This window comes from Balaenoptera ricei, chromosome 1 (assembly GCF_028023285.1).
Source record: "Balaenoptera ricei isolate mBalRic1 chromosome 1, mBalRic1.hap2, whole genome shotgun sequence".
NCBI lineage: Eukaryota > Metazoa > Chordata > Mammalia > Artiodactyla > Balaenopteridae > Balaenoptera > Balaenoptera ricei.
In genome coordinates, this window is record NC_082639.1 from 109,951,001 (window position 1) to 109,977,711 (window position 26,711).

The 26,711-nt window shown below is 55.7% G+C and overlaps 1 protein-coding gene across 2 annotated transcripts; it reads right to left on the reverse strand.

Annotated features, from left to right (window-relative positions):
• Positions 1 to 8: 8 nt before the first annotated feature.
• RORC (RAR related orphan receptor C) lies at positions 9 to 23,697 on the reverse strand. 2 transcript variants are annotated; one of them, XM_059931842.1, is made up of 11 exons: positions 23,605 to 23,697; positions 21,299 to 21,328; positions 9,967 to 10,052; positions 9,506 to 9,647; positions 7,748 to 8,260; positions 7,400 to 7,521; positions 6,379 to 6,511; positions 6,143 to 6,214; positions 5,815 to 5,925; positions 4,333 to 4,442; positions 9 to 1,430 (listed from the first exon to the last, which is right to left on the reverse strand). In XM_059931842.1, exons 1-11 carry the CDS (start codon positions 23,642 to 23,644, stop codon positions 1,269 to 1,271), a joined length of 1,521 nt encoding a protein of 506 aa, XP_059787825.1. In that variant the 5' UTR covers positions 23,645 to 23,697; the 3' UTR covers positions 9 to 1,268. The 2 variants fall into 2 exon arrangements, with proteins under 2 accessions (XP_059787825.1, XP_059787817.1); XM_059931834.1 differs by having other exon boundaries at positions 6,107 to 6,214.
• Positions 23,698 to 26,711: the final 3,014 nt, after the last annotated feature.

A 26,711-nucleotide genomic window follows, 5' to 3' on the forward strand; every position in this document is an offset into this window, starting at 1 on the left:
CAAAACCGTCCTGACCACCTGCTGTTTATCCCTCAGAGGAGGGCTCACAGCTATTTATAAAGGCAAGAGAAGTTCTCGGGCAAGATCACGGCTGGAGAAACAGGTCTCCTTCACCCTGCCAGACTTGGTGGTACCCAGGCACAGAGTGGTGGAATCGCATCTGCTGCCTTTCTCCATAACGAGAGCAGGGCTGGAGGATGGGGCCCAGACAGTCCTCCGGGGGTCTGTCCTTGGCCTTCTGACTTATCAGTGTCCAGCCATCTCTTCTTTTAGGGTTTCCTTTGACAGAAGACAGCCGGGGCTGGGATAGAGTTTGGGCCACCCCACGTCTAAGATTGGTGAACTGGGGCACCAGGTGAAAATGTTCTGGGGTCCCTCAGGATTGGGATCTTCCCTGAGGCCACTAAGTTCCTCTGATCTGTGACCTCAAGGAAGACAGAGACTGTCAGATTAAATGCGTCTATAGAGCTGCATGACTACAGGTTAAGTGTGTGAGTATGTGTTTCACATGTATGTGGACATGTGTCTCTGATCAGATTTGTGTAACCACTAAAGTCTATTTTTAAAGTGCACATAAGAAGTTTGAGTTCTAACCCTCTGTCTGTCTGTCTGTCTGTGATGCTCTTGGCCTTCGTCATACCCTATCCTTATACCCAAATCCCATAAAAATATTATCCCCAGCCCCTCCCTTACCCCCATCCCGTCCTTACCCTCCACATATCTAGTCTTTTTTAGACCCCAGGGTTCCCAACAACTTCCTTGCTGAGCTGGGAGGAAGGGGGAAGGCAGAAAATCTAAAGATCCAGATTCATGTTATATACAGGTCCTTCTGGGCTCCAGATGCCAGTCTCTGAGCTTGATGCATCTCCCCAGCCAAAGGCCCCAGGGAAATGCAATGAGGTATTTCAAAGGCCTATTCTTAGCTTCTGAGCCCAGAGTTGAGTTCTGTTTGTCCAGGGTGTCCTGGATCCCCCTGTTGTCCTGAGGACACCTAGGTCCTCCTAGAGGTCCTTGTATCCCACCCCAGGTCCCCCAGAAGCTGAGAGGGGCCAGGACAAAGCTGAGGCTGGAGATGGTGTTCCTCCATCCCCACCCTGTAGCTCTTGGCCCGCTGCCAGGCAGGCTGGTGGGCAGAAAGCCAGTCTCCGCATTTGCTCACCCCCCCAAAACAGGCAGAGACCACCCTCCAGGGCGCACAGGAAAGGAAAAGGCCAAGGGGAAGGTGAGCCACCAGGCTCTAGGGAAGGGAACGGAGTCCCTCTTCCAGGTCACTTGGACAGCCCCTCAGGTGACTCGATTTCAGTGCTGAAGAGTTCCTTGTAGAGCGGAGGGAAAGCAGCTTGGACCACGATGGGGTGGAGATGCTGGAAGGTTTGCAGCTTTTCCACATGCTGGCTACACAGGCTCCGAAGCTTCCCCTTGGGTGGCAGCTGGACATGGGTTCATGGGGAAGGAGGGTCAGTACTACAGCTCTGTCCCCAGAGCAGAGAAGTGCCCCCATCCTTCCTGGGCTGGGATAACTCTCCTTGCTTTCTCCCTGCACACTTGGCGCTTGTGGAACAGCCAGATCCCACTGGTAGGGGTAGGTCTGTGTTCAGGCAACTGGAGGCTAGCGAGAACTGCTATGGGACAGGTACATGTTTTCTGGCTGAAACCCGCAAATGGTGTTCCTGCTACTCCTAAGATGAGCCCTGTTAAAGACTCTCTAACTCACACTTTATGCTTTTATAATAGTGAAATTCTGTCACTCTCTGTTATACAATGTTACGTGCCTCTTTGCCTTTGTTGATACTGTTCCCCTCCCCTGGAATGCCTTTCCAATTCTTCTGTGCTTGGCTAATTCTTACTCACCCTCAGTGTTACCTCCTCTAGGACTATTTCCCTGGGTTAAGGGCCCTTCCTTTGGGTTTCCCTCTGTGCAGCACCGAAATCCCATTTTAGGAAAATGATCCAATTTGTCTGTCTCCCTACCCTAGATTTAAACTCCTTAGGTAGGGTCTCTCTCTCTCCCTTCCCTCCCTCCCTCTGTCTGTATCCTCTGTACCTATCAAGCTGCTTACACATGGCAAATGCTCAATAACTGTTTGTTTGGACTAAGCAATTTCCAAGCAGGTACCCAACACTGCAAATAGTAAACCAACACTGCCAGCACTCAGCCAGTGGAGGGGAATGAAAAAGGCCCAGAGAGCCATGAGGAGACAGAGGCAGGGAGACCTCACTGGAGAAAGGCTGAGAAAACCATTTATCTTCTGCAGTTTCCTGTATAACCAAGTGAGCCTTAAAAATACCTCTCACCAGCCACCCCCTTTTCCCCAGCTTAGTTGCCTAGGAAAGGGACAGTCAGGGAAGAGCAGGCAGCATGGGATCCCTTGAAATCTCTTGAATTCATCCTCTTTTCATTCCTCCTGCTTTATTTTGCGTTTGTCTGGGCTATTGCAATAGCTTCATTCATTCATTCTTTCATTCATTCTTTCATTCATTCTCAAATATTTGTTGAGACCCTTTTGGCTAGGAACTGTGATGGATTGTGGTGATAGATCAGTGAAGAAAATAAAATCTCTACCTTTATTAAATGTATATTTTAGTGAGGGAGCCAGAAAATAAATATATGTTAGAAAACTTCTTTAAAAAACAATAAAGCAGAGTGATGGGTAGAGGGCTTTTTGTATGGGGTGGTCTGGGAAAACCTCTCCAGAATGAAGGGATGGAGCAGGCCATTTGGAAAACTAGGGGAAGAACCTTCCAGGCAGCTGGAACAGCAAAGTCCTGAGAAGCAACCGGGCTTGATGTGTTCAAGGAATAGCAAGGAGGCCAGTGTTGCTGGAACGGGTGACTGAGAGGGCAGTGGAAGGAGATGAGGTGAGAAAAGAAGTCGGGGGTCAGACACATCATGAGGCCAGTAGACCACGACACAGACTCTAGATTTGATTTTCAGCATGATGGGCAGCTCTAGGAGCACTGCGAACAGTGCTGTGTGGCTGCCGTAGGACAGACAGGGATGGAGCAGGGGTCCAGTTAAGGAGGCCTCTTTAATGGTCCAAGTGAGAACTGACAGCTAGGGGGTAACAGTGGGAGGTGATGTATTCTGAAGGTGGATCCAACAGAGATTTGCTTTCCAACTGCTCTCTCAGGTTCTCCTCCTCCTAATCTATTCTACCAGACTTGAAGTTTATTTAGGGCAGAGCCTGTCATTTAAGGCATTTCTGTATTCTCAGCACCTAGCACTCTGCCTGGCACATAGCAAGTGCCCATTGCTTGAACCATTACATAAATGGTTCCTTTACACTGGTTCCAAATTAAATTGCCTAAATAATAACTCTGATGATATCATTCCTCTAGCCTTTGGTGCTCTCCATTGCCTGGAAATAAAGTCTTAACTCTTTAATATGGCCTTGAAAGTCCTCTCTGATTTGCTCCTTGACCTAATTTTCAAGCTTGTCTTCTGCTACTTCCCTGCCCCCATCAATCTATCCCAGCTCCTGACCTTACACTTTAGTCAAAATGTTCCATGAACTATTCTCCGTATATGCATTATCTTGCCTCCTTATTTTTGTCCATATTTTTCCCTAAGCTTGGAATGCCTGTCCCACCCCCTGAAGGCCCGTTAAAATCTTACATATTTCATGGCCTAGTTTAAATGCCACCTCCTCTAGGAAGAATTTATGACCCACTCCTTTTACCCTCAAGTTATTTTTAATCTCTCTTCCATGCTCTCACATTTCCCCAATATCTCTTACTGTAGTACTATATTAGGGGCACAGGGATAAGGTAGAAAAAGCCCTGGGATTAAACCTTACATTTATCACTTATGACTGCATAAAATTGGACAAGTCATTTAAGTTTCCTTATCACTACAGGGAGATTTTAACACCTATCTTACTGACTGAGTTGTCATAAAGATGAGCATATCTGTGAAAGCACTTTGTTAATCGCATTATTATTATATCCCATAACACATTCTCCTCTATGTTAGGGTCATTGGTACACGAGTCTCTTCTTCACAGCAGATTAAAAACTCTTGGTGGGGGTAAGGACGGCATCTCTGTATCTTTCCATTCCACGGTACAAGCAGGTGCTGGGTAAGCGGTGGCTCTATTAAACTGAATTGTTCCCTGGAGGTCCCTCCCAATTCCAGGCTCCCTAACTTCCCATCTTTACCCGCATGGAAGTGACTGATCAGTCCCCTTGCCCCCAGGCTGTTGCAAGCTCTCTCACACAACTTAGCACTCAAGCACTTCCTCCTCTGGACCCTCAGACCATGGCCCTCGCAAGCCGTGATGTCACAGATCTGGCACTGGGCCTGACCTCCTCTGTCCCAGGGACTGCTCCTACCTTTGCCAGGATGCCGTGGCGATGAGTCTTGCAGAGATGGTGATGAAAGGCCAGCTCCAGATTGTACTGCAGCTGTTCTACTTTCCTTTTCTCTTGGAGCCCTGGCCGGTCTGAAGGAGGGGATGGGACCATAGCAAGAAAAAGAAAGAGCATGGACGTTAACTTCCCCAAAAGGGTGTGTCATTCTGGACATCTGTGCTGAATATAGATCTTCCTAGCTGAGTGAGAGAGAGTGTAAGTGTGTGTGTGTGTGTGTGTGTGTGTGTGTGTGTGTGTGTGTGTCTTAGTTTGATAATGGTAAGCTATGGGGCCTTGGGCTGGGCTAGCTTTCTACAAGGAAAACTGGAGAGAGATGAAAGGGATAAGACATTCCAATCTCCCAGTTCCAAGCTGCCCTATCCCTGGTACCCTGATATTTCACATAGCTAATTCAAAGCTAGGCACTAAAACTCTGCTGTGGGGAAGAAAAAAAAAAAGTTCTCTCTTCTTCCCCGCCACCTGGCAGGGATGGCCCCAGATAGGAAGATGGGCTTTGTGAAGCCACCTAGGTCAGCATCAAGGCCTCTGCAGCAGTCTGTGGCTAACTTCAAGAGACAAACCACCTTTTGCCCTGACTCCATAAAATACCCAGAAGTCGTCTTTTAAGTCTTTATTTCCAGTTCAAGGGGAATGTTTAGGTCTCTACTCATTGGCAGAGCCAGAAGACTGATAATCTTGGTCTGCAAACTAGGGTTAGCAGCTCAACCCACTTCCCCAGGTTCTCTGAATCCTTAGCATTCAGCTGGCTCACCCAGCCCACTCCATTCCAGTGGAACGGACATCCAGAGTCCTGCCATGATGGCATGTTGTCTTTTGTTTTGTTTTGTTTTTCATTTCTGTTTCTGGCTGCGCTACGGGGCTTGTGGGATCTTAGTTCCCCAACCAGGGATTGAACCCATGCCCTCGGCAGTGAAAGCGTGGAATCCTAACTACTGGATGGCCAGGGAATTCCCGATGGCATGTAGTCTTGAAATGAGTTCACACAGAGCAGTGATTCTCAAGCTTGGTGGCACATTACAATCACTTGTGAGAGGCTGTTAAAACTTCTGGTGTTCCGGCAGCACCCCAGATCAATGACCTCAGAGTCGCAGCAATCGGTTTTAAAGCTCCCCAGGTGATTCCAACGTGTGGCCGCAATGGAGTCACTGACAGGGACTCACAAGCAGACTAATTTCTCCCAGGGAAATGGCTCACTTCCTCTCTTCCTCGCGTCTCCCCACTTCTCCAACCCCACCTGCGCTGCTCTTTTCCCTCTGTCAGGCTCCTCTGTGTCTTTATTTTAACTCATAATTTTACAGCAATATTCAGGGGGGCTCATTCAGCTCTTTAAAGTGACTTGCCAGATTTAACCACAAGCGAAGGTCCAGACTCTTCAGTATCTGTTGCGCCACCCCCCCCCCACCACTGCCCGAATGTCCTTTACCCAAGCCCAGTGACACTCACTGGCATTGATGAGGACGAGGGCCGTGTAGAGGGCAATCTCGTCCTCGGAAAAATGCAAGGCACTCAGGGAGTGGGAGAAGTCAAAGATGGAGCTGATGAGCTCGCTGCAGCCTGGTGGGGTGGAAACGAAAGAGTGAGCAAGGTGGGTGAGGCCACAGTGCCCGAGGACACCCGCCCCTTGGTGTTTGGAGCAGAGCGGGCAATCTGTCCTGAAAAGAGGGGGCCCTGGGTCTCCAAGCCTCGGATGGGGTTGGCATCCGACTCCTCTCTCTCATTTCCCCCTGCCCCTCACCCAAGGCTCGGAAGAGCTCCATGCCACCGTATTTGCCTTCAAAAAAGACTGTGTGGTTGTCAGCATTGTAGGCCCGGCACATCCTGACCAGCACCACTTCCATGGCTCCTGAGGAGTGGGGAGAAAGGCAGGTACACCATCAAACACGGCCAGGAATCTGTCTCTGTCTCCCTCAGTGTCCCAGTTCCCTTAAGTCACCTCCCTCCACTCAGCCCTGCCCGTTTCCTCATCTGTCCCCACTGCCCCCAGGCCTGCCCCCTCTCCCTGGGCACCTGCTTTGAGTAGCACGATCTGGTCATTCTGGCAGAGCTCCATAAAGCCTGAGAGCCTCTTAGCGAACTCCACCACGTACTGAATGGCCTCGGTGAGGCGGTGGGCACAGCGTTCCCACATCTCCCACATTGACTGCAGGGAAGGAGGGGGTCCCACTGTAGCCCTCTTTATGACCCCGGGCCCCCCGCCAAGGCCCTGGGAACCCAGACAGATAAACTGCAGGGGGTAGATTCTGAACCACCACATTCTCAGCACCCATGTTTTTAGCCTATTCTTAGCACAAATGTGCACTCCAGGTTAATTCTTGTCACTTGGACGCACTTACTGAGCGCCCACCAGCCACTGGTGCAGAGTTAGCTGTTGTGGGGAATTAACAAACGTCTGAGATACAGCTTTGCCCTCAAAGAGTGTGCATCTTGTTGAGGTGACTAAGACATACTCAAGTTCAGTACCAAACAAGTGCTTTTAGCGCAGGAGATGTTGTCAGAGTGACAGGAGGGAGAGAACAAGCTTTGGAGCCCGATGGATCTGAATTTGCTTTCAGATCCACTACTTTGCGACGAGGAGTAAGTCTACGAACTCCTCTGAGCTCAGTTTCTCGGTCCATTAAGAACAGAGATAGAGGCCAGCCTCATAGGTTGGTTGTCCTTAGGGTCAAGGATAATTTATGTAAAGCGCTCAGCACAGTGCCTGGCAGAGAAGGAGCGTTTAACAAATGCTGCTCAGGATTCTGACTCTTGTCGTTGTTGACGGAGGAGGAAGGAGCTTAGGCCGAGGTCTGTTCGCCAAGGTCGGCGTGATGGGGGAGGTAGGATGAAGGCCGCGTAAAATGACCATAGGCAGGAGCTAAGGAGAAGCTCTCATCCAACTGCTAGGGTGCATACTTAACAGCGGTACCCACTGTGTCTTTCTGGGATACCCTGCCTCGCCCCAGCCCACTTGCGTGTGCAGGTGGCTGTCTCTGGACCCCCCAGTGGTGGTGGGAGGTCCTCCCTTCCCTGCGCGGTCCCCTGGCCTCACCTTCCTCTGGTAGCCGGCCACCTCCTCTCGGGAGAAGACAGTGGAGCGCTGTCCGAGCAGGTCCTCCAGCCGCAGCTGACACGTCTCTCGGTAGGACTTACAAACGTTCTGCACCAGATGCTCTGGGGCCGGAGGAGGAGGAGGAAAGCAGGGGCTCGATCTCAGCCAGCTCCTACCCTTCCCGTACAAAGGGCACTCCTCTGCCTGGCCTAGCCCTGCTCTGCCTCCCCCCGAGGCCCCTGTGCACGTCTGGTTTACAGAGGGTGCTGACTAGGGCCCCTTTCTTGGAAGCCCCTCCCTTATCTTCCTCCCCCTCCCTTCTCCCCAGCTACCTCCCCAGGGGCTCACCAATCTCCGTCAGGGAGGCATAAGGCGCCTCTGGGGTGCTGCGGAAACTGGGGCTGAAGTAGCTGTCCGGGCCCCGTCCTGGTTCCCCAAGCCCAGGGTGCCTGGGGTCCTCGAAGTGGAGTCCACACCTGTCAGGGGCCGGCTGGCTGCCTGTGCCATAGCAGTTCTCTCTGCCCCCGGCCTTGCCCCGCTCAGGGCTGTATTCCAGGTGGTATGAGGCCCCGTTGAGCCCGGCCTTGGCCAAGCTGTTGGAGTAGGAGGGCCCGCAGCCTGGGGCTCTCAGGAGACTGGGGGGACAGGCTGAGGCCTCCGGCAGGTCAGGCGAGGAGCCCAGGGGCAGCTGCCCATCTGGGAGCCCCAAGGTGCAGGCGAGGGGGTCTGCTCCTTGGGCTCCTGCAGGAGGGGTCTTGGCCGCTTGTTCCCTCTGCTGCTGTTGCCGCTGTTGCAGTTGTTTCTGCACCTCAGCATGCAGGCTGTCCCTTTGCTTCTTGGACATGCGGCCGAACTTGACAGCTGAAAGAGGTTTGGGGATCAGGAGTTTTTGAGGGGGGAGGACAGGGTACAGGGCAGAGTGAGTAGGCATCTGGGTCATCACAGGATTAACTTGCTGCTCCCTGAATAGCTGACTCCCAGCAGAGCTTCTCCAGTCTTGCCTGAGAGCCTCCCTTCAGGGCACTTTTGTTCAAGACCCCTCCCACCTCTCACTCTGGTTTGCTTCGGGGCTCGGTCCAGCCCAGACATTTCAGTCTCCCGGGCAAACTCTCCTGGCTCGAAACCAGCTTCTACTGGTGGCAGAATGCAAGCAATGAGTCCTGACTGAGGGCCCTGGCCTCGTGATATGGGGCTGGGGGTGGCTGAGTGGGGGGCCTCGAGCTGTATTGGGGTCACCTCGCCTGTCTAGGAGGGTCGGAGGAAGAGGAGAGCCGAGAATGCAGGTCCCCCTGTGGTCAGGCCTGCAGGCTCCCTGGTGACCTAGATACTCACCACAGCCCAACCCAGGCTTCGCGGCTGGTTTCTGAACATCCTCTTCTGCTCTCTCTTTCCTGCCTTTTCATTTGCCCGCCACCCCTCCCAGGTGTGGGGACACAGCCCCTCGTCGCCCCGCCTGCCCCTTTGTAACACTGCGTGTTTCCTTTCACTTTGTTATTTTGGGCGCTGAAAAGTGCTGACAGGCTCCTTCTGGCTCCTCATCACCTCAGGTCTCCCCCAGCCCCGGCCTGGGCTCCTTCTGTGGTGTTGCGGGGGGAGCAGTTTGGGGGCTGCGAGGGGCAGTGGCTGAGGAAGGTGGAGAAAAGCCTCCAGGAACAGCCGGCCTCCCCAGCCTCAGCCTTCTGGGCTGTTCTCAGGCCAACTCTGGTCCCATTCGCAGCCACCTCCCCCTGGCCCAGGCTGGGGATGGGGCACTAGGGAGACGGAGCTGGAACTGGAGCCATGGGGCAGGAGGGAAAGATGTGGAATGCGGATGGGATCTGGGTCACAGGGGAGTCGGGTGAGGCGACTCCATCCCGAGGAAGGAGAAAATGAAGAGTCTGGGACCTTGGGGAAAGGAGGGTTGTTGTAGCAGAGCCTGAAGCTGGGCACTGTGAAGACCTTTGTTGAGGGTAGCCTGCCCACTGCCATGGTGAACAGTGGAAGAGACAAGGGCCTGCCAGAGGGAGGGACGGAGCTCCCGAAGGGCGTTCTAACCCCTGTCTGGCACAGCAGGTCAGGCTGCCCCTCTGGAGACTGAAGCCTCGTGGGCTGCCCGCTTGGCCTCACCGTCTCGGGACATGCCCAGGGCCAGGCATTTCTGCAGGCGGCAGTGCTGGCATCGGTTTCGGCTGGTGCGGTCGATGGGGCAGTTCTGCTGACGGGTGCAGGAGTAAGCCACATTACACTGCTGGCTCCGGCGGAAGAAACCCTGGGGAAGGCAGGTGGAGACCAGGGCTGCTGATCCGGGCCAGGCCCAGCTCAGTCCCAAGTGCCTGCAGCCCGCAAGCTCTAGCCCCACCTTTTCCAGATCTTACACGACGCCTCAGTTTTCTCCCCTCCATTGTAATCTGTCCTGCAATCACTTCCCTAGTTGAAGACAAGGCCCTCCTGTGCGCCGGGCTCTCCAGGCAAGGTGCCACCCGGGTAGCTCTCTAGCTGTCTCAGGAGACCAGCCCTGCAGGCAGAACAAAGGCCGCCGAGGTCCCTCTCCCCACCTCTGAAGAGACTGTATATGTGTGTGTACTCACCTTGCACCCCTCACAGGTGATAACCCCGTAATGGATCCCAGATGATTTGTCCCCACAGATTTTGCAAGGGATCACTTCAATTTGTGCTAGAAGAGGGAAAGAGCAGAGGTCAGCCCAGGAGCCTTCGGTGTATCCTACCGCCTGTACCTGGGGGACAGATACAGGGACACGGTGCTTCCCCTGCTTCCCTCCCCCGCTCCAGCTTGCTGTTTCCCTCTTGCAAGACGGATGAAGGAGTGAATGCCAAATGCCACTCAGCAAAGTGTCTGTGGAGGCTGTTTTAGTTTCCCGGGCTGGCCGGGGGTTGTATCAGTTCTACGGGGGCAGGGAAAGCAGCTGCAGAGGCCACCTGTTCAGCCCTTCAAGATGAAAAGCTCTAGTTGCCTCCCTCTTGCCTGGGGACCTAGGAGTCCTCATGGCTTCACAACACCTGCTTCCCGCCCAGGGGGCTTCCTCTGTGCCGCCCTCCCCCACTGGGGCTCGGCCCACAGGGGCAGAGTGTGGGGCATGGTGGGAAGATATGGTCCACCAGGCAGGAGGCACCTGGGGGACAGGTAGAGATGCCAGCCATCCTCGGCTGGGCAGTGAAGGCTCAGGGAGGGGCTGTGCAGAGACCACGGGCCGAAGGGGGCAGGGTCCACTGGGTGGGCCCCAGAGAGGGTAAGGAGAAGCCGAGATGGAGCCCAGGAAAGTGGGGTCAACAAGCCAGCTCTGCTGGATGTCTGAGAGCCAGGGAGCGGATCAAACAGGCCTCCTAGGTTCCTGGCCCCAGAGCAGAGGGTGGCTGTGCGAGTCTCCACGTATGAGAGTGTGCATGCTTACGTGTGTACGAGGGCCTCTGCGTCCAACTGTGTGTGCACGAATCATGAAGGTTAACACTGGCTGGGACTACGGACCATCAAATTCAACCTCTTTTTTTCCTTCACAGATGAAGGAATAGGCCAAATGAGATCAGGTGGTTGGCCCAGGTTCATACCGCTAGTTTACCCAGGAGCTGGGTCTATATCCCAGTTCCCCATAGCTTTCCATTCGGCTGTTCTGTGTATATGACTTTTGGGGCACACACATCAGTGGGCATGTTGCATGTTTGAAGGGGTGCTCGTGTGTGTGTGTGTGTGTGTGTGTGTGTGTGTGTGTATGTGTACACATGAAAGGTACATGTGGTTCGTGAGCCAATAGACATGTCTGCTTGAGCCAGTGTGCACACGTGCATATTTGTTAGTGTTTGTTCACTGGCTGCCAGGAACCCCCTCTCTCCCACTGAGCTCACTATAACCTACCTCCCCGCTCCCTTCACTGTGGTTGGTTACTGGCCCCAGGTTTGCCCCATCCTTGTCAATGCCCACAGCTCTCTGCTGAGCTTCAGGGACCAGGCATTGGCCTCCCCCCAGCCAATCTTTGAAGGCACTGGGCAGAGCTGGTGTCCCTTTTAGGTGTTTTCATCACTCCTAAGGGCATGTGGGTCTCTCCTCTGACATTGCTAACCTGCTGCCTCCCCTCCGAGGGGGCATGCCTGGGGTGGAGCATGTCATAAATTGGTCTAGGACCGTAGCCCCTTCTCATCTCTGATCCCAAGGGTCAGAGGAAGCAGCAGCCTGCCTATAGGGCAAATCCACAGTCCTGTGAACTCTCCTCTGGTCCAGGCCTGGACCCTGGTTGCGTGTAGGACCTGCTGATGTGAGGTGGGGAGGGTGACCATGGCTCCGTGGCACTCCCTGAAATATTGTTTCCGTCATCCTTAAACCATCATCCCCTCAGGCTAGCCTTGAGCTGAGTCAGGGTAAGCAGCTGCCTTCTCACGGGGGACGGGGTGCATAGGTGTCTGAAGTCCCTCCATTAGAGCTCGAGCCTTCTCCTCACCCCCAGCCCCACTAGTCTGCCCAGCACCCACACAATAGGCTGTGATCATCCAGGACAGACAGCAAGGGAGCTTTCAGATTCTTTCCAGTAAATTAAGAGCAGATTGGAATGAATGGAGGGAAGAGAGAACAAGGAGGGGGATTGGGTGCCCGGAAAAGGGGCAGAGAACGTGGGGGCACGTGCACATCTAGCCACTGGATTCTCTGGGTCTCAGTTCCTTTGCCAGTAAAAGGTAAGCATAGCCTTCACCGCCTGTCCAGGGGGTGATGGGCGGTAGCACCGTGGGTATGTGGTATCACCTGCGGAAAGCGCAGCGCGGCTGCGAGCACCGTGTGTGCTGGCTACCACCAAGCACAGCAGTGGGCACAGAACCCAGAAGGCATTTGAGGCCCAAGAGAAGTGCTTGTGCCCTGTGGAGTCTGCCCTTGCCTCTCCCCAACGCATTTCCTCTCCAACACCGTGGGATCTCTCTCCTCGGTGGCCTTAAGCCCAGAGAGGGCAGAAACCAACATGGGTCACCCAAAAAAGTAAGCGGGAGGGAGACTAGGCCAAGCCGCAGTGGGAACTCGGGCTCCAGCCCAGTCCTCAACCACAGGCCTCCCTGCCTCTTCCCTTCTCCAAGAGCCACATCCGTGTGCGTGTGTGAGCTGACCACACGGGTAACTCAGACACATCTCTCTGCCCCACAGCCTGACTCACTGCTGGTCCTGGCCCTAGGAACCTCACAAGAGTGTCACCAAGACCTCGCCCTTCTCATAGGATGATGTGGCCAGCCACAAACCACCTTCACAAATACCCATGTTTGGGGGACACCAGAGTTTAGACCCCGGCCACCAGGCCAGCCACTCCCCCATGCTCCCCAACCATAGTCCGAGACAGAGGTACACAGTGAGGCAGGCACCCAGGGAATGAGACAGGCACATAGGATCAGGGGTTTCGGGCTAGAGGGTCAGACCCTCTAGCCTCTGAGCTAGAAAGACCAAGAGTTTGGGGACCAGGAGGCAACATAGACAGACCCAGAGAGAGAGGGAGCCGCAGAAACACAGAAGAACCCACACTCGTGTCCTGGGCCCATGCCCAGCCCCTGGCCCTCTCAGCAGTGTCAGGCCCTCTTATCCTACTCCTCCCTCCTGGCCCTGCCACCTGTCCCCCGGCAATGCCATCTACCCAAAACCTCAAAGAGAAAGTACCGGTGCACACGAGTGTGACTTGTGGAGGAGGGGAGGGGAGAGAACGGGAAGAGGACTGGCAGAGGTGGCGGTGGGGGGAGCCAGAGCTGAAAAACACCTCGGATAGCTCACCTTCAAAACCTCCCCCTCGAGCCCTGTCCCTGAAGCAGCAGGTGGTGGGAACGCAAATTGGGGAGGGGAGCTGAGTAATCACAGGATTACTCAAGCTGTTTCCCGGGAGCCTGGCCTGCCAGGAACTTACCATCTAAGGGCCTGACAGTGCCAGGAACTAGAACCAAGCCGAGGTCAGGAACGTCTAGGCCAGCCCCTGCAGCACGGCTCCTGCAGCAGCCCTCACTCTGCCCGCCCTCACTTGCCGCTTCGGGAAGATCTTTGTAGCTCACACTGTAGCTCTCTCCCAGGGCCCACCAAAGGAAACCCTCCAATTCCAAGGAGGGAGAAATGCCCCTGTGCGCATGATACCTCCCGAAACCACCTAGTGACTGCGTGACTCTAGACCTCTGAGTCTTAAACAAGATCACCTAGGGAGCTTGTTAAAATGCAGGTCCCTACGCAGCAGGTCTGAAGGGGATCCAGGCTCTCCATCGGAACAAGCTCTTGGTTGGTGCCCAAGCTTGCTGGTCCTCACCCTACCTTTCTGAGTAGCAAGAATTTAGTCCCTCTTCCTGTTTATGCCTCTTTCTGGGGCATAAGGGTGGGGTTGGTGGTCTCTTCCCCAGCTCATTCTTGTATCTTCCCTGCCATCCAGTGTGACCTCTAAAACTTTATTCTGACATGGTACTAGGAAAAGAAAATGAATCTCTTCTGGACTGCTTCAGGGATTGAAGGATCCCCAGGGAGCTTCCTCTGGGCACCTCCTGTGTGGGGAAATACGGTAGAGACAAAGTAGGCTGTCCCCCCTCCCGCCAGCCTCCTCTAATCTCACCTTTCTCACAGCTGCGAGATTCATTGATAGGGCTCTTTGAATGCATCCAGAGCCTGGCCCTGTGCCACCTTAGGAAGACAGCCCTGGGCCCTGTCCAGGTGCCCTACGCCACAGAGAGGAAGTGGTGGGAGCAAAGGAGGGGCTGCAACCCAGGGGGATCTCTCCCCTCAAACCCCGGAACCAGCCCCCAGCTCTGGTAGAGAAAGGATGCAGCCAGAGGAACCCTGGGGTCCTCGTCTTCTCCTGGTGCCCCATCAGTCTAAAGCTAGGCTTTTCCTCTTTTCTCTTTCTCTCTCTTTTTCTCCAACGGACATTGATTAAGGGGGAGTAATAAAGATAGACATAAGCACTGACTGAATTCTTATTCTGTGCCAGGCGTTACATACATTTTTCATTTAATGATCACAGCAATCCTGTGAAGTAGGTACTATTTGTATTGTCCCCATTTTACAAATGAGAAAACTGAGTCCAGGGGAGAGTAAGCGGCTTGACTAAGGTTACACAGCCAGAAGTGGCAGATCTGGCATGTGAACCCAGGTCTCTGTAACCTGAGAGCCAGTGTCCACAACTATTGAGCCATATACTCTATAAGGATGAGACACCCAAATGCACTGGGCAGAATGGGATGGGGGACAAGGTTACCGGCTGCAGGGGAAAGTGTGAAGTGAGGGGGTGGGCTAGGAACGGAATTCAGGGAGGACACCCGTGGAACTAAAGCCAAGACTCATGTCTAGTCTAAAGATCCAGAGAGACGTTATTCCCTCTGTCCCACACCTTCTGTGGTGCCAGCCCCCTCCTGCCTTTACCCTTGGCTTCTAAGGCCAAGGAGGCATGGCTCGCCCATCCCACCAGAGCTCCTGTCTTGGGGCTACTCGGGAGACCACAGCTCCCTTGGGGTGTGGCCTGGCTTTCACACACCTTGGTAGGTCTCTCTGCAGGAACGAATGAGTGAGTGGGCAAGAGGAATGCATCTCTTTTCTTAGCTTAGGGCCCCCTCACCCCACAGCCAAAACTAGTCCCTCTCCTCCCACGGAGACCACAGCTCCGACCAGGGAACCCCTGTGTACCCCAGCCTGTCACCAGCCTCCCTCCTTTCTCAGCTCTCAGTTCCCGCAGCTTCTGCAAAGCTGGAAACCACGGCGGTGGTGGGCTCTGCCACAAAGAGCAGGAGGGGGAGGGTTGGGTTGGGGGTCAGGAGAGAAGCAGTTGTCCCTGGTGAACGCTCCTCCCTGCGCATGGTGAGAATTTTCTGCTGATACACCCAGATCCCAGGCTGAGAAAGTAGTGAAGCTAAAACTCAGGTGGGCGAGGGAGAGTCTGGGGTTTTGAAAAGCCACGAAAGACAGCCAGCCACCTGAAACCCCCCGCTTGGTGCCCTGCCACCCCCGCAGTCTGGGACAGGAGAAAGGAGGGGAAACAAAAAAACTGAGTGAAAACAACCAGTGGCTTGGGGGAGGGCATGAATCACCAGGAGGAAGCTGTGAGGAGCGGGAGCCCAGACGTCACAATCAGCGGCCTTCCCGGCCTCCGGGCTGCATCTCCTCTCCAGAGTGCCTCTGCTGGGGCAGGAGACCAGTGGACCCAGAAGGACCCTGGCTCTGGCCCTGAGGCCCTGCCCTGTTGCCGTCCCTCCTCCCAGATAGACATCTCCATCCTTTCTGAGCCCAGAGTCCCAGGGAGGGGCAGCACTGCAGCAGCAGGAGGAGTGGAGATTAGATCTCAGAAAGGACTAGTCACTGGGGGACGGGAGGAGACCCCAGGGCTGCCTTTCTTGGAGAGCTCTTAGCATGGGAAAGTCCCCGTTCCCTGTTTGAGGCAGTGGCCTGGGGGCAGGGGAGGGGGAGGGAGCCCCTGGGAGGGGCAGCCGCACCAACACCCACATTTCGTTGCGGTGGGACGGGCTGGGATGCTCCCAACATCTAGGGCCTTGGGCTGGGGGTGTTTGGGGGTCCCGTTAGGAATGGGAAGAGAGGAAAAGGCGAAGGTGCAACAGTGATGCGAGGAAGGAGGGGGCCCTTCGTAAAGTTCTCAGATGGCCCTGGGCTCTCAGGCTGAGGTCTGTGGCACCCGGGGACTTGGACTTCTTTCTGGCCCATGGCTCCTCATTTTCATGACCAGATTTGAGAGAGATCAGGGCACAGCAAAGACAGGCATGCAACCTCGTACCCCTCGTCCTCCCACCTCCCCATCCAGGCCTAATGGCGGGGCCTCATGTCTATTGGCTCCACACCGTCCGCGCCCCAGAGTGAGCTGATGGGGACACCCTCCCTCTGGCTGGCTGGGGAGTCTTTCTGGCTAATGGACATTTCCTCTCTCCTGACCAGCAGGTTGCCATGGCAGAGAGCCTGTATCATTCTTTCAGAACTTCTATAAATCCCATGCCTCCCACTTCCTGCCTTCCTAGACCCGATCAATACTCAGTGTCTCCCCTTTCCTGCCAGCTTTCTTTCCTCTCTGTCTCTCCCTGCGTCTGTGTGCCTTTCCATCTTTGCATTCCAGTTCTGTCTCAGGCTAGACACCGCAATGTTTTGACTCTCCTGGCAGTTCTCCAGTTATGTCTCTATCCGGACATCACTCTCTCCCCATGTGTTTCATAGATCTTTCGTTATTTGAGTTTGGCCTCTGCATCTCTCTTTATTTCTTGATCTATTTCTGCTCCTTGTGTGTCTGGCCCTTGGGTCTTTGGGTGTGTCACAGTCCCAAGACCCCAGTGCTCTGCTGGCCCCAGCTAAGGTCAGAGAACATGGTGATGGCTGGTACTCCCTAGGGGGTCAGGGCAGTCAGATAATCTGGGGCTATGAGATACCCAGGGATGTCCAAGTGAGAAGGACCAGTGGTACCAACCCCAGATTGGAGGAGACCCCTCTCTTGCCTACTGCCCAGGGGGATATCATGTAGAGCTGACCAAGTGTCTCCCCTGTCCAGTCCCAGGGACTCCTGCCCTCCTGCCACGCTCTGAAGCACATCTGATCATTGCTTCCCAGGGTGGATTTGCTGATCTGAGACCATTTCTGGGAAGACCGGTTTGCTAACCTTTGCTGCTAATGGGAAGAAGCTAGAAGGGAAACTGAAGCCCCAAGAGGCCCTTCTTCTTGTGGAAGATTTTGGCTCTTCTCCTCACCCCTCCTGACCTGCCCCAGCTCATACACAGGCACTGGAGTCTCTGTCCCAAACGTGGAAGTGAAGCTCTTTCCTTTCCTTGGCCGCCTCTCTGTGTACCCTCTGGAAGAGCTGAGTTTCCTCCACTACCCTTGGAGGTGCTTAACTCAGAGACCAGCGCTCTCTCCTTGGTCCTGGGCCCTCAGAACTGGGCGCTTCCCCAAAGTTGGTTTTGTTTTAAAATTCAGCTTACTTGTTTTACAGGCGACAAGGGCCCAATGACTTGCCTAAGGCTACAAGGCTAGTCTGTGACAGAGGTGGCACCAGAACCCGGTCTTTAGACTCAGCCCACGGGTCTTTCCAGGATCTAATATGGCCTCTCTTTTGTGGGTTGCGGGAAGACCCCAGGTTGAGGGTGGGGGTACCTCAGGCCTCAGGCCACAGGGGCATGGGACTTCCCTTTTCCTCCTTCGCCCTGTGCTCTGAGAGGTCCTCTGGCTTCCCTTACGAGGGCGAGTTGCCCACCCCTGCTCTGCTAGAAGGCACAGGGACCCCAGACATCTGCCCACCAGCTGTTGGCCCGTGGCTCCGGGCCAGGAAACGGGTGAAGCTGAGGGCTTTTTGCTCCCATCTCCACTGTCTGATCCTACTCATCAAATAGGCATCTGAACCTGGGGTGGGGGGGGGGTCTCTTTCTCTCTCTCTTTCTCTCTCTCTCTCTCTCTCTCTCTCTCTCTCTCTCACACACACACACACACACACACACACACACACACACACACACACACACACACACACAGAGCACCCTGGCTGGATTCCACTTGGTCATCTTGTTCCTGCATTGGGCAGAGAGTGTGATGGCTCAGAGGCCTGGATGCTGGGGTTCTGACCGCCTCTGCCTGCTGACCTGGCTTTACCCTCACTGTCCCACCGCTTCAGGGTACAGCAACTCCTCTGGACTCTTTTCTCACCCTACTCTCAGGCAGTTTGGAGGCACGGAGGGAAACACTGCAGTGGGAGCCAGGGGAGTGAGTTCAGGCTGCCTGTTAATTACCAGCCTCCACCTACTACAGCTGTGTGATCTGGGGTGAAGCACTGGGCCTCTCTGGGTCTCAGTCTCTTTTTTGTAAAACGAGGGGCAGGGTACCTCAGATACTCTTGGAGATCCTTTGCAGAGCCCATGACACAGGAGTTCCTCAATAGTCCCTTTACTGTGGCTGCTCTAAGAGAACTGCTCAGGGAGCAAGACTCCCCGACTATTCCACCCATCTCCCCACAGACCTTGGCCTTGACCGGGACACACCCTGCCAGGGAAGAGCACTCAGCTCTGCTCACACTGTTCCCAAGGTGCCCGTCCTTTCCAGAGGACCCCAGGCTTCCCCTCTCCCGGGTGGCCCATTCACTTACTTCTCATGACTGAGTCGTGGGCTTTGCCGCCTGGGCTCACTGTCCTTCTCAGCGGGGGTGTTCCAGGGATGGGGCGCAGCTGGCAGTGGGGCTGCGGGCCGCGGCTCTGCACCTAGCTCTCCCCCAATGCTTCTGGGCGGGGGGTTTAAGATCTGCACCCCACAGGTGGCCGAGTGACAACCCCCCCAGCTCCACCCCCCCACCCCTCTGGGGTGTAGCGGGTAGGATGACAGGCGCCCCACGTGGCCAATCTGGGCCTGGGGCAGAGTGTGAGGGGCGGGGCAGCCAATCGCAGGGGGCGTTGGAAAATTCCAAAACCACAGGCGACAGACACACGCGGTAAAAGCTGTTTCCACCCGCCAGGGTAGTTCTGGCTGGGGAGCCGGAATGGAGCTCACGCGAGCCTGGGGCCAGGTCCCTACTCCCCCTCCCCCCGAGGATCCCAGAGCCTGACCCTCTTTGCCAGGTGACTCCAGGGACAGGGATATTTCTAGAGGTAAGTCACAGAATGTCTGCCTGGGGCCACCTGCGACCCTGTGGACTGCCGAGAGCCGAGCTCAGTGAGATGCAGTCTGGGAGGCTGCCCCACCACCTACCATGCTCACGCCCTCCCTACAGACACGGTGCATGCCCTGGGCTAGGGAATAAATGATAATAGCAGCAGTAATAATCATCAGACCAGTGCCACGATCTGTAGGAGGGGTTAGTCCATCAGAAATTTCCTCAGGAGCAAAACTGCTGAAATTGGAATGCAGATGATGATGATGATGATGATGATGATGGCTTAGCTATATGTCAGAAATGGTTCTTAATGTTTTATGTGGATTAGCTAATCCTCAAAAAATACTTTATGTGGTAGGTACCATTATACCTATTTCAAAGATGAGGAAAGTGAGACACAGAGGGGTTAGGTATCTTGCCCAAGGTCACACAGCTAGTAAAGTGGTGGAGTCAGGATTCAAAATCAGGCAGTCTGGCCCCAGATTCCACTCGAGGAATGGGAAGTTTTCTCTGGTTCAGGTCTGCTTACGAGGGTCTCCCGGTGTGTGAATCTCTCTGTAGAGTTTCTTGGCCTTGAGGTCCTTCTGTGGAGCCCGTCAAGTTCAGAAGCTCTCTGAGCCTCATATCTGCTCCGTGGGGTACCTCAGCCTCGGGGTTCCCTCTTCAGGATCCCTTAGTAATCAGGCCCCCTCTTGGTCTGGGGGTCCCTCTCGGGTTCCTCCCTTCTTGGGGTTGTCTCAGACCCCCTTTGGGGGGCTGTCTCAATTCTGGAGCCCATTTTTCAGAGCCTCTGGGCCTGGAGGAGGTGTTCATCTCTCCTGGATTCTCTGGGCCAAAACTCCTAAGAGGTCTCTGATCTTGCCGGGACTCCAGGGCTCCTCAGCCTGGCACAAGCCTTTCCCCGCTGGCCTTCCTCGGGCTCTCAGGAGCTGGGCAGTGGCTTGGGGGAGGACACTCATCGGTGGGGGTGGGGTGAGGGTGTGGCTGCACGGGGCCAGTGGGTTGCGAAGGGGTAAGGGGGCGTGGTCCTGGCCGAGGTTTCTGCGGTGAGGGGTTAAGGGTAGGAATGGAGTTGAGGCTCTTCCAGTTCCAGATGCTCCGAAAGTCCCCCATCTCCCCCCACCCACATATGGTCCCTGGTCCTCACCTCCCCCACCTCACCCGCGTCACTCCTTGACCCGCTTTCCTCCCAGGGCCCTGCTCAGCATTTCCGTGGGGCCCTGTGGCTAGGGGCAGGCGAGGCACCGATCAGGATTGTGCTGAGCAAAGCAACCCCCCCACCAGAAGGATGTAGCCTCCCGGTGGCCCCCCAGCCCCTGTCTGACCAGCTCAGGGAGGAGGGTGGTGCTTTTGCCCTCTGAGATCTCTCTGCTTGGAACAGGGAGCTCTAGGCAGTTTTGACAGCAGGAGGAGCCGCAGTGAGCTCTCAGGGGGAACTGGTAGGCAATCCAAGGGAGGGCCATAGAGAAATGCAGGTGGCCTTTCCTACCTCAGAGTCGTCCTCATCAATTCAAGGATGCTTAGAAGGCCTTCCTCAGAGTGCCCTCAGGCTGGTAAGGGCATGTGGCGGGGACATGAGCTTTGAGACCAAGGTGCAGTGGGTGCATTTTCTGGGGGAGTAGCCTCTCCCATGAACTAGGAGGATAGATCTGATGTGCTGAGAGTTCCCTAGAGAGGATGTTACTTGCTAGTATCCACTGGGAAGTCCTTCCTGAGCTCTAACCCCTTTCTCACACGCTGTAGCCTCAGTCTTTCAGGGCCCCAGGACCCAGAGTGTTCCTATCTCTATGTTTCCTACAGAGATGAAGGCTTTCCTGCTCTCTAGCCCTGCACAGGCTGGCCCCAGGCTTGTTCACACCTCGGGATGTGTTAACCACAGAGATGAACACCAAACCTGGCTCTGCCTCCACAAAGCCTGGTGCAGGCTCCCGGAGTCCCTGAGGCCACCCTGCCTCCCCGTCTCCCCGCTGGCCCAGCGATCTGCCCCACCCCCTTGCGGCTCCTGTGCCTCTGTCCAGCAGCTTCCTCTCCTTCTACCATGGCCCGCTTTCACTGTTCTCTCCTTGTTTCTCTGCGATGTTCCCTCTCACTCTTCAGGCTTCTTTCTTATCTCTTCCGATTGCCCTGATCTTGAGGTTTCTTCACCCCTGCCCCTCCTTTCCCCATCTCCCCATGTCCCCCGTTTTTCTAGGCTCCACCTCCCTTCAGGCCCGGACATCTCTGCCCAGCTGCTCCATCTCTGTGCAAGGCACGCGCCTTTCTTTTACACGGACCTCCCTGGAACCCTTGCTGAATTCTTTGCCATCTCTCCACGCCCCAGCACCAGTTCCTACCCCAATTCTCTACTCACAGGTGTGGGTCTTCTTTGCAGCCAGCAGCTCTGTGAAGAGAAGAGAGGGGGTCAGGGCCAAAGGTTGAGGACCACGGAGGACCGAGAGACACTCCCCAGTGCCCAGGCCCTCATCCCCACCCCATTCCTTCCCAGCAGAACCTGCCATGTGAGGAGAAGGTAGGACCACCCTCCACTGCACCCCTCTCTTCACTCTCTGCCCTACAGTCACACGAGGCCTCTTCCGGGTCCTCAGAAGTGCCAGGCTCCTCACTACTCTGGGACTGCTCCACACTATTCCTTCTGCCTGGAATGCCCTTCCCTTGCCCCTCCTCAATCTAGATAACTTCTCATCCCCCAGGTGCCTGATTACGTCTTTTCCTTGGAGAACTCCTCCTGCCTTTGTGCTTACACACTCACCACGAGCATCTGAGTTCCTGGTACTCACCACATCATCTCACTGCTATAACTGTGAAATCTGTGAAACGGGGCTTTCCTGCTAGACAGTGAGCCCCATGGAGGCAGGGACCGTGTCTGCCTTGTTCATCTTGTGATTCTGTTGTGCCTGCCCCTTAGAGGTGCACAATAAATACTCCGCAGCTGGAGTTCAATCTCTTGGTTGCTTACTTGTGCCTGAGAGCAGCTGGGAATTCCACAGGTGTGGTGGTTGAGGGTAGGGTACTGAGGATGTTAGGGGGAAGAGGAAGGGAGAGCTGCAAGCACAGACTCCTGCTATGCCTCCTGCAGGCTCTGGCTCCACTGGCTCACCAGCCTGCAGAGGACAGGAACCCCCCCCCCCCGCCCGCCCCGCCTCCACCCTGCTGCTGTGTGTGGCTGGTCCAGGGGGAGGGCAGGCAGTAGGGAGCACAGGCGGGTTGATGCGGGGTGGGCAGGGAGGCCCAGACCTCCAGAGGGGCAGGCAGCTGCTGAGGGGAAAGCCTTAGCTGGAGCCTCGTTGGAGTGGGGGGGAGTGTGTCACTCATTCATCCATACGGTTAGCTTTTATTAAACACCTACCAAGGGAGCCCCTGAGAAGAAGCTTCCCCTGCCAGGCCTTGGTGCATTTCTTACATCCACACAGCGGCTCCTCACAGAGCACAGGGCCAGTCTTTCATTTCAGAAAACCCTGCAGGCCTGCCTTATGGCCCCTATAGTTTCCCTAACCTCTGACTCTGCTCTCCTGTAGTTTTCTTCCTTCTACTTGTCCAGTCCTTGACGCCCCCCCTCACCCCGCTTCCGTTCGAGCCCCCCGCACACACACACGCTGTCCCCCTGCCCAGGAGATGCTCCTTGCAAGCAGGCTTCCTCTGCTGGCCTGGGCGGGGGCGGGCGAGGGGACTGGAAGGCCTGGGTTCTGCCGGGGGTGGGGTGGGCGGAGGACTGCCCAGAGAGGGAGTGGCTCCATCCGGCCCCTCCCGCCTCCCCACCCATCCTGCCTGGCTCCACCCAGCTTCCTCCCTGACGTGGCACCGTCTCTTTGGCCTCCAGCCTTGCGCCTCAGAGCAGGCCCGGGGTAGGGGTGGTCCCCGTGCTTGCCCCGGCAGCGGAGTTCTTCCTACACCAGGTGGCCCTGCAGCTTTTCCCCTCAGCGCTCACACCTGACCTAGCACGTGGCCCTGGGATCCTACCGAGAGAGTCTCTGAGTTAGACCATCTGCGGGCCCAAGGACCGCCTGACTCTCCGTCCCCCGCTGCCCCTGGCTGAGTGCCCCACATTTTCTGCAGAAAATGAGGCCCCATCCCCCCAGGCCAGCGGGGAGGAATGTGCTGGGCTGGTGGGCAAGGGCGGTGGACAGGGTTCTGTTGCTTTCTCCCCGACCCTTTGTCATCCCTACAGGCAGGACGGCTTCCTCCGTTGCTGAATGAACAGAAGAAGGTGGAGCGGTCAGCCTCCCACTGCTGCCTGGGGTCCCAGCCAGATGAGCAGTGCCTGCCTTTTCTCCCAGGGGGCGCTCACACTTGGGACGTGGACCCTTCCTCCCTCCAGCTTCCCTGACTCTGCTCCCCTCTCTTCCCCCATCCCACCCGTCTCTTCCTTCTTCAGCTCTCCCCTTCTTTCCCCTCCCTGTGCTTCCTGTCTCTCTCCCTTCCTATTTCTCCTCCTCTGGCAGGTCCCCAGCCCCCCCTCCCATTTCTCCTTCAGTCTCTATCGAGACCTGTCCTTTCTCACCGGCCTGCCTTCCCCTGCCGACTCATCTTTCTCTCCTTCTCTCTTTGCTTGCCCCTCCTCCCTCCTCACTTCCCGACCAGTCTCTTGCCATCTCTCCCTCTCCTCTGAAGCTCCTGGCAGCCCCTTCCACCTGCCTGCAGGGCCGTAGGGCCTCTTACCCTGCGAGGCTCGGTGGTGTCTCTGTGGGGCCCTGTCCATGGGGCAACTCCCTTGGTGCCGTCCTTGCTGCCCTGGCTGCCCAGGAGGGCAGGGAGCAGGGCCCAGGGGAGGGCAGAGGGAGGAGGGAGGGAGCACCTGGCCCAGCATCAGGCAGGGGAAAGGAGTGGCTGGCAGAGCATCCTGGCATCAGGAGGGGACAAGGGGAGAGATGGGAGGAACGGAGTTTGGAGCCTTGAGGAGAAACAGGTTAGGTGATGGGAAGGGGGCTGGCATTTATCGATCACCTTCTGTGTGCTGGGCCCTTTGCCGGTCACTTTATGGAAATCCGTGATTTTCTCCAATCCTCCCAACATCCACCATGGGGCCAGCATGGCTGCTCCAGATAACTATGTGGTGCTTATAAGTTAAGTGATGCTCAAAGATAGTCATGAGTTGCCCAAGGGCTTGCACAGGACAATAAGTGGCTGAGCTGTGATTTGAACCCAGGTCTCTGTGACTTTAGAATCATGTGCTTTCCACTTGACCAAGACAGGTGACAGGAACAGGGGAGGTGGGGACGGGAGAGATGAAGACGGGATGGCTTATTCGGGGGATGGTGCCTCTTCTACAGGATGAGGTCAGACTCATCTCCATGGTTCTTGGGTTCCTTGAGGCCTCCGCTTGCTTAGCCTCTGCCCTTTGCTACCCTTCCCTAGAATTCCCTGGCTCCCTGATGCCTCCACATCCTCCTGGTCTGTTGCGGGCTGGGGGCAGGCCTGGAGGAGTGTGCTGAGGCAGAGGAGCAGTGGCACAGGAGAGGAGCCACGCTACACTGCACTAGTTGCGGCAAGGAGACCCTCCCACACTGGGCAGACCCACGCTGAGGAAGGGCTCTGTGGAGGGCTACAGGATACTGCTTCCGCGGGACCCGGATGCCACTAATCTCCTGCACAGCCTCGGCCCAGAGTTTGATTAGCTGGGCCTGGCTCTCCTGCTTACCCAACAGGCCGGCTGGCCAGAGGCCAGGCTGCAGTGGGGAGGCTCCCTGGCACCTCCTCCTGCTCTCACTCCCAGCTGGTAAACAGCAGAGCAGGAGCCAGCCACGCCTCAGCCTCGTGACTGCAGCCCACTCCCCCCAGCATGGTGCACGTGGCATCTGGCGTGGAGAGGGCAGGCAGCTGTCCCTTCCCTCACCTGCCCTCCCACCTCACCATCCTCCACTCGTGCCCCACCCTGGAACCTCACGCTCTGCTACCATCAACACCTCCGTTCCTGGGTAGCTCCCAGAGACTCCGGAGGGCTGCAGCTTACGGGACAAAGGTTAGAAGTAGAAAAGGACTTTCCAGCTCCCAGGATGGTTGACAAGGGTGCAGGGAGTGAGGAAGAGTGGAGTGGAAACTTTTGGGGACCTTCCTGTACCGAGAGTCTGGGGGCGTGTGTCTGTTCCTCTGAGACTCTGATTATCCCCGTGTCCTTTTGGTAAATGCATGGCCCACGCGTCTGTGTATACTTCTCTGCACAGAACAGGATGTTGGTCTGTTTTGGGGCTCAGGCCCTTGGGCAAGCTTGGAGTAAGAAGCAAAGCTCTCTAAAGCACCACCCAGGCCAGTGCCCAGCAGACAAGTAGAGCCGGCAAGAGGCAGAGGGGCAGGGTGCAGGGGGTGCTGGGGCAGTGTTGCTCTGCTGTCCCCTTCCCTGCCCACGATTGGCTTTGCTTCCTCTCAGTATCCTCTCTCTGTGTCTCTGCCTGCCAACCCCTCCATGCCTGTGGCTCTTCTGTTTTCTGTGCCTTGGTAGCTCATCCCTCTTTCTATTTTCTCCTCTCTAAGCCTCTCTTCCTCTGTGACTCTGGGTCCCTCAGGATCCTTCTTGACCTCCCAAGCATGGGCATGGAGTAGAGGCCGTGCAGAGCGCCTGGGGATGGGCACTTGGCCCTGGCATCGTGCCAGGCAGCCCTCCCCACCCCAGATATGGTAGGTCTGGCTGCCTCTCTCAGCCATGCCACTTCGTGCCACTGTGTAAGGTGGGGAGGAAGTGACTGGTGGTTGGGAAGACAGGGTCCTGGCCTCTAGGTCTAAGCTAGTCTCATGCTTCCCAGACATTCTCGTATCTCTACGCCTTCCTTACCCTAAGCATGGATGGCTGGTGTTCTTTCTCCGTGGGGCAAGTAGGTACCCTGATCATCCTTTTGGGAAGTCCCCCCCCTCATGCCTACACTTCCTCCCCCCTGCTCTAATCACAGCTGCTTTTCTGGAGGAATCAGTCCTTTCAGAGCAGGGCAGTGGTTATTTCCTCCCCAAATACATTCTCACATTCTTATGCAAGGAAGAGGCTGATAGGGATCAGAGAATCAATTCACCCACCACTTGCCCAAGTTCCCTTATCAGGGGAATCTGAACGCCAGGGGCAAGCAGCCTGGGGGCGTGGAGGGTGGTGGTGGGGGTGGCTTGGAACTGGGGAGCAGTCACCAACTTCTTCTTCCCTTCCTTTCCACCCCCTAGACCACAGAAACCACTTAAAGCTCGTGCAAGCCTGCCCCTCCTGGGAGGGCCTGGGGTGTAAAGGTGGAAAGTTTGTGGGGCCTGGGCAGCCTGCATGCCATATACCACCTCAGCTCCATCCTTCGAGGGCCACCTGCTCTGGGAGGCCTGATCCAGTGATTTAGGAACACCTTCCTTTGTGTCCTTCCTACGAGGTCTATGCCTGGGGAGACCTCAACCCACTGGAGTGACTCAGGGAGGGGGCACAGTCCCCTCAGCCATTAAAAAAAGGACATCTCCGGCTCTATAAACATCTGTAGATCTCACAGTCACCACCCCTCCCCTTTCCTGTTACAAAGGCCACTGTGGGTGGAGGGCCCAGTGGGAGTTTGACCTCAGCTCCTGGCCCTGAACTTTCCATGTGACCCTGCCTGTAGCACTCATCTGTCAATTAACATTTGTGGTCATTTAGACTTGGACGTAGCAAGGAGGGTTGAAAAGCAGGAGCTCTGATTTTTGGAGCCGAAAGACGGGTAAGAATGTAGCCTACTATTAGTCCTCAATTACCACATTGTTAAAAAGGGGACAGTAATATCTGTCCAGACTTGTGTCTGTGAACACGCTTTGAGGCCAGAGCAGTCTGCACA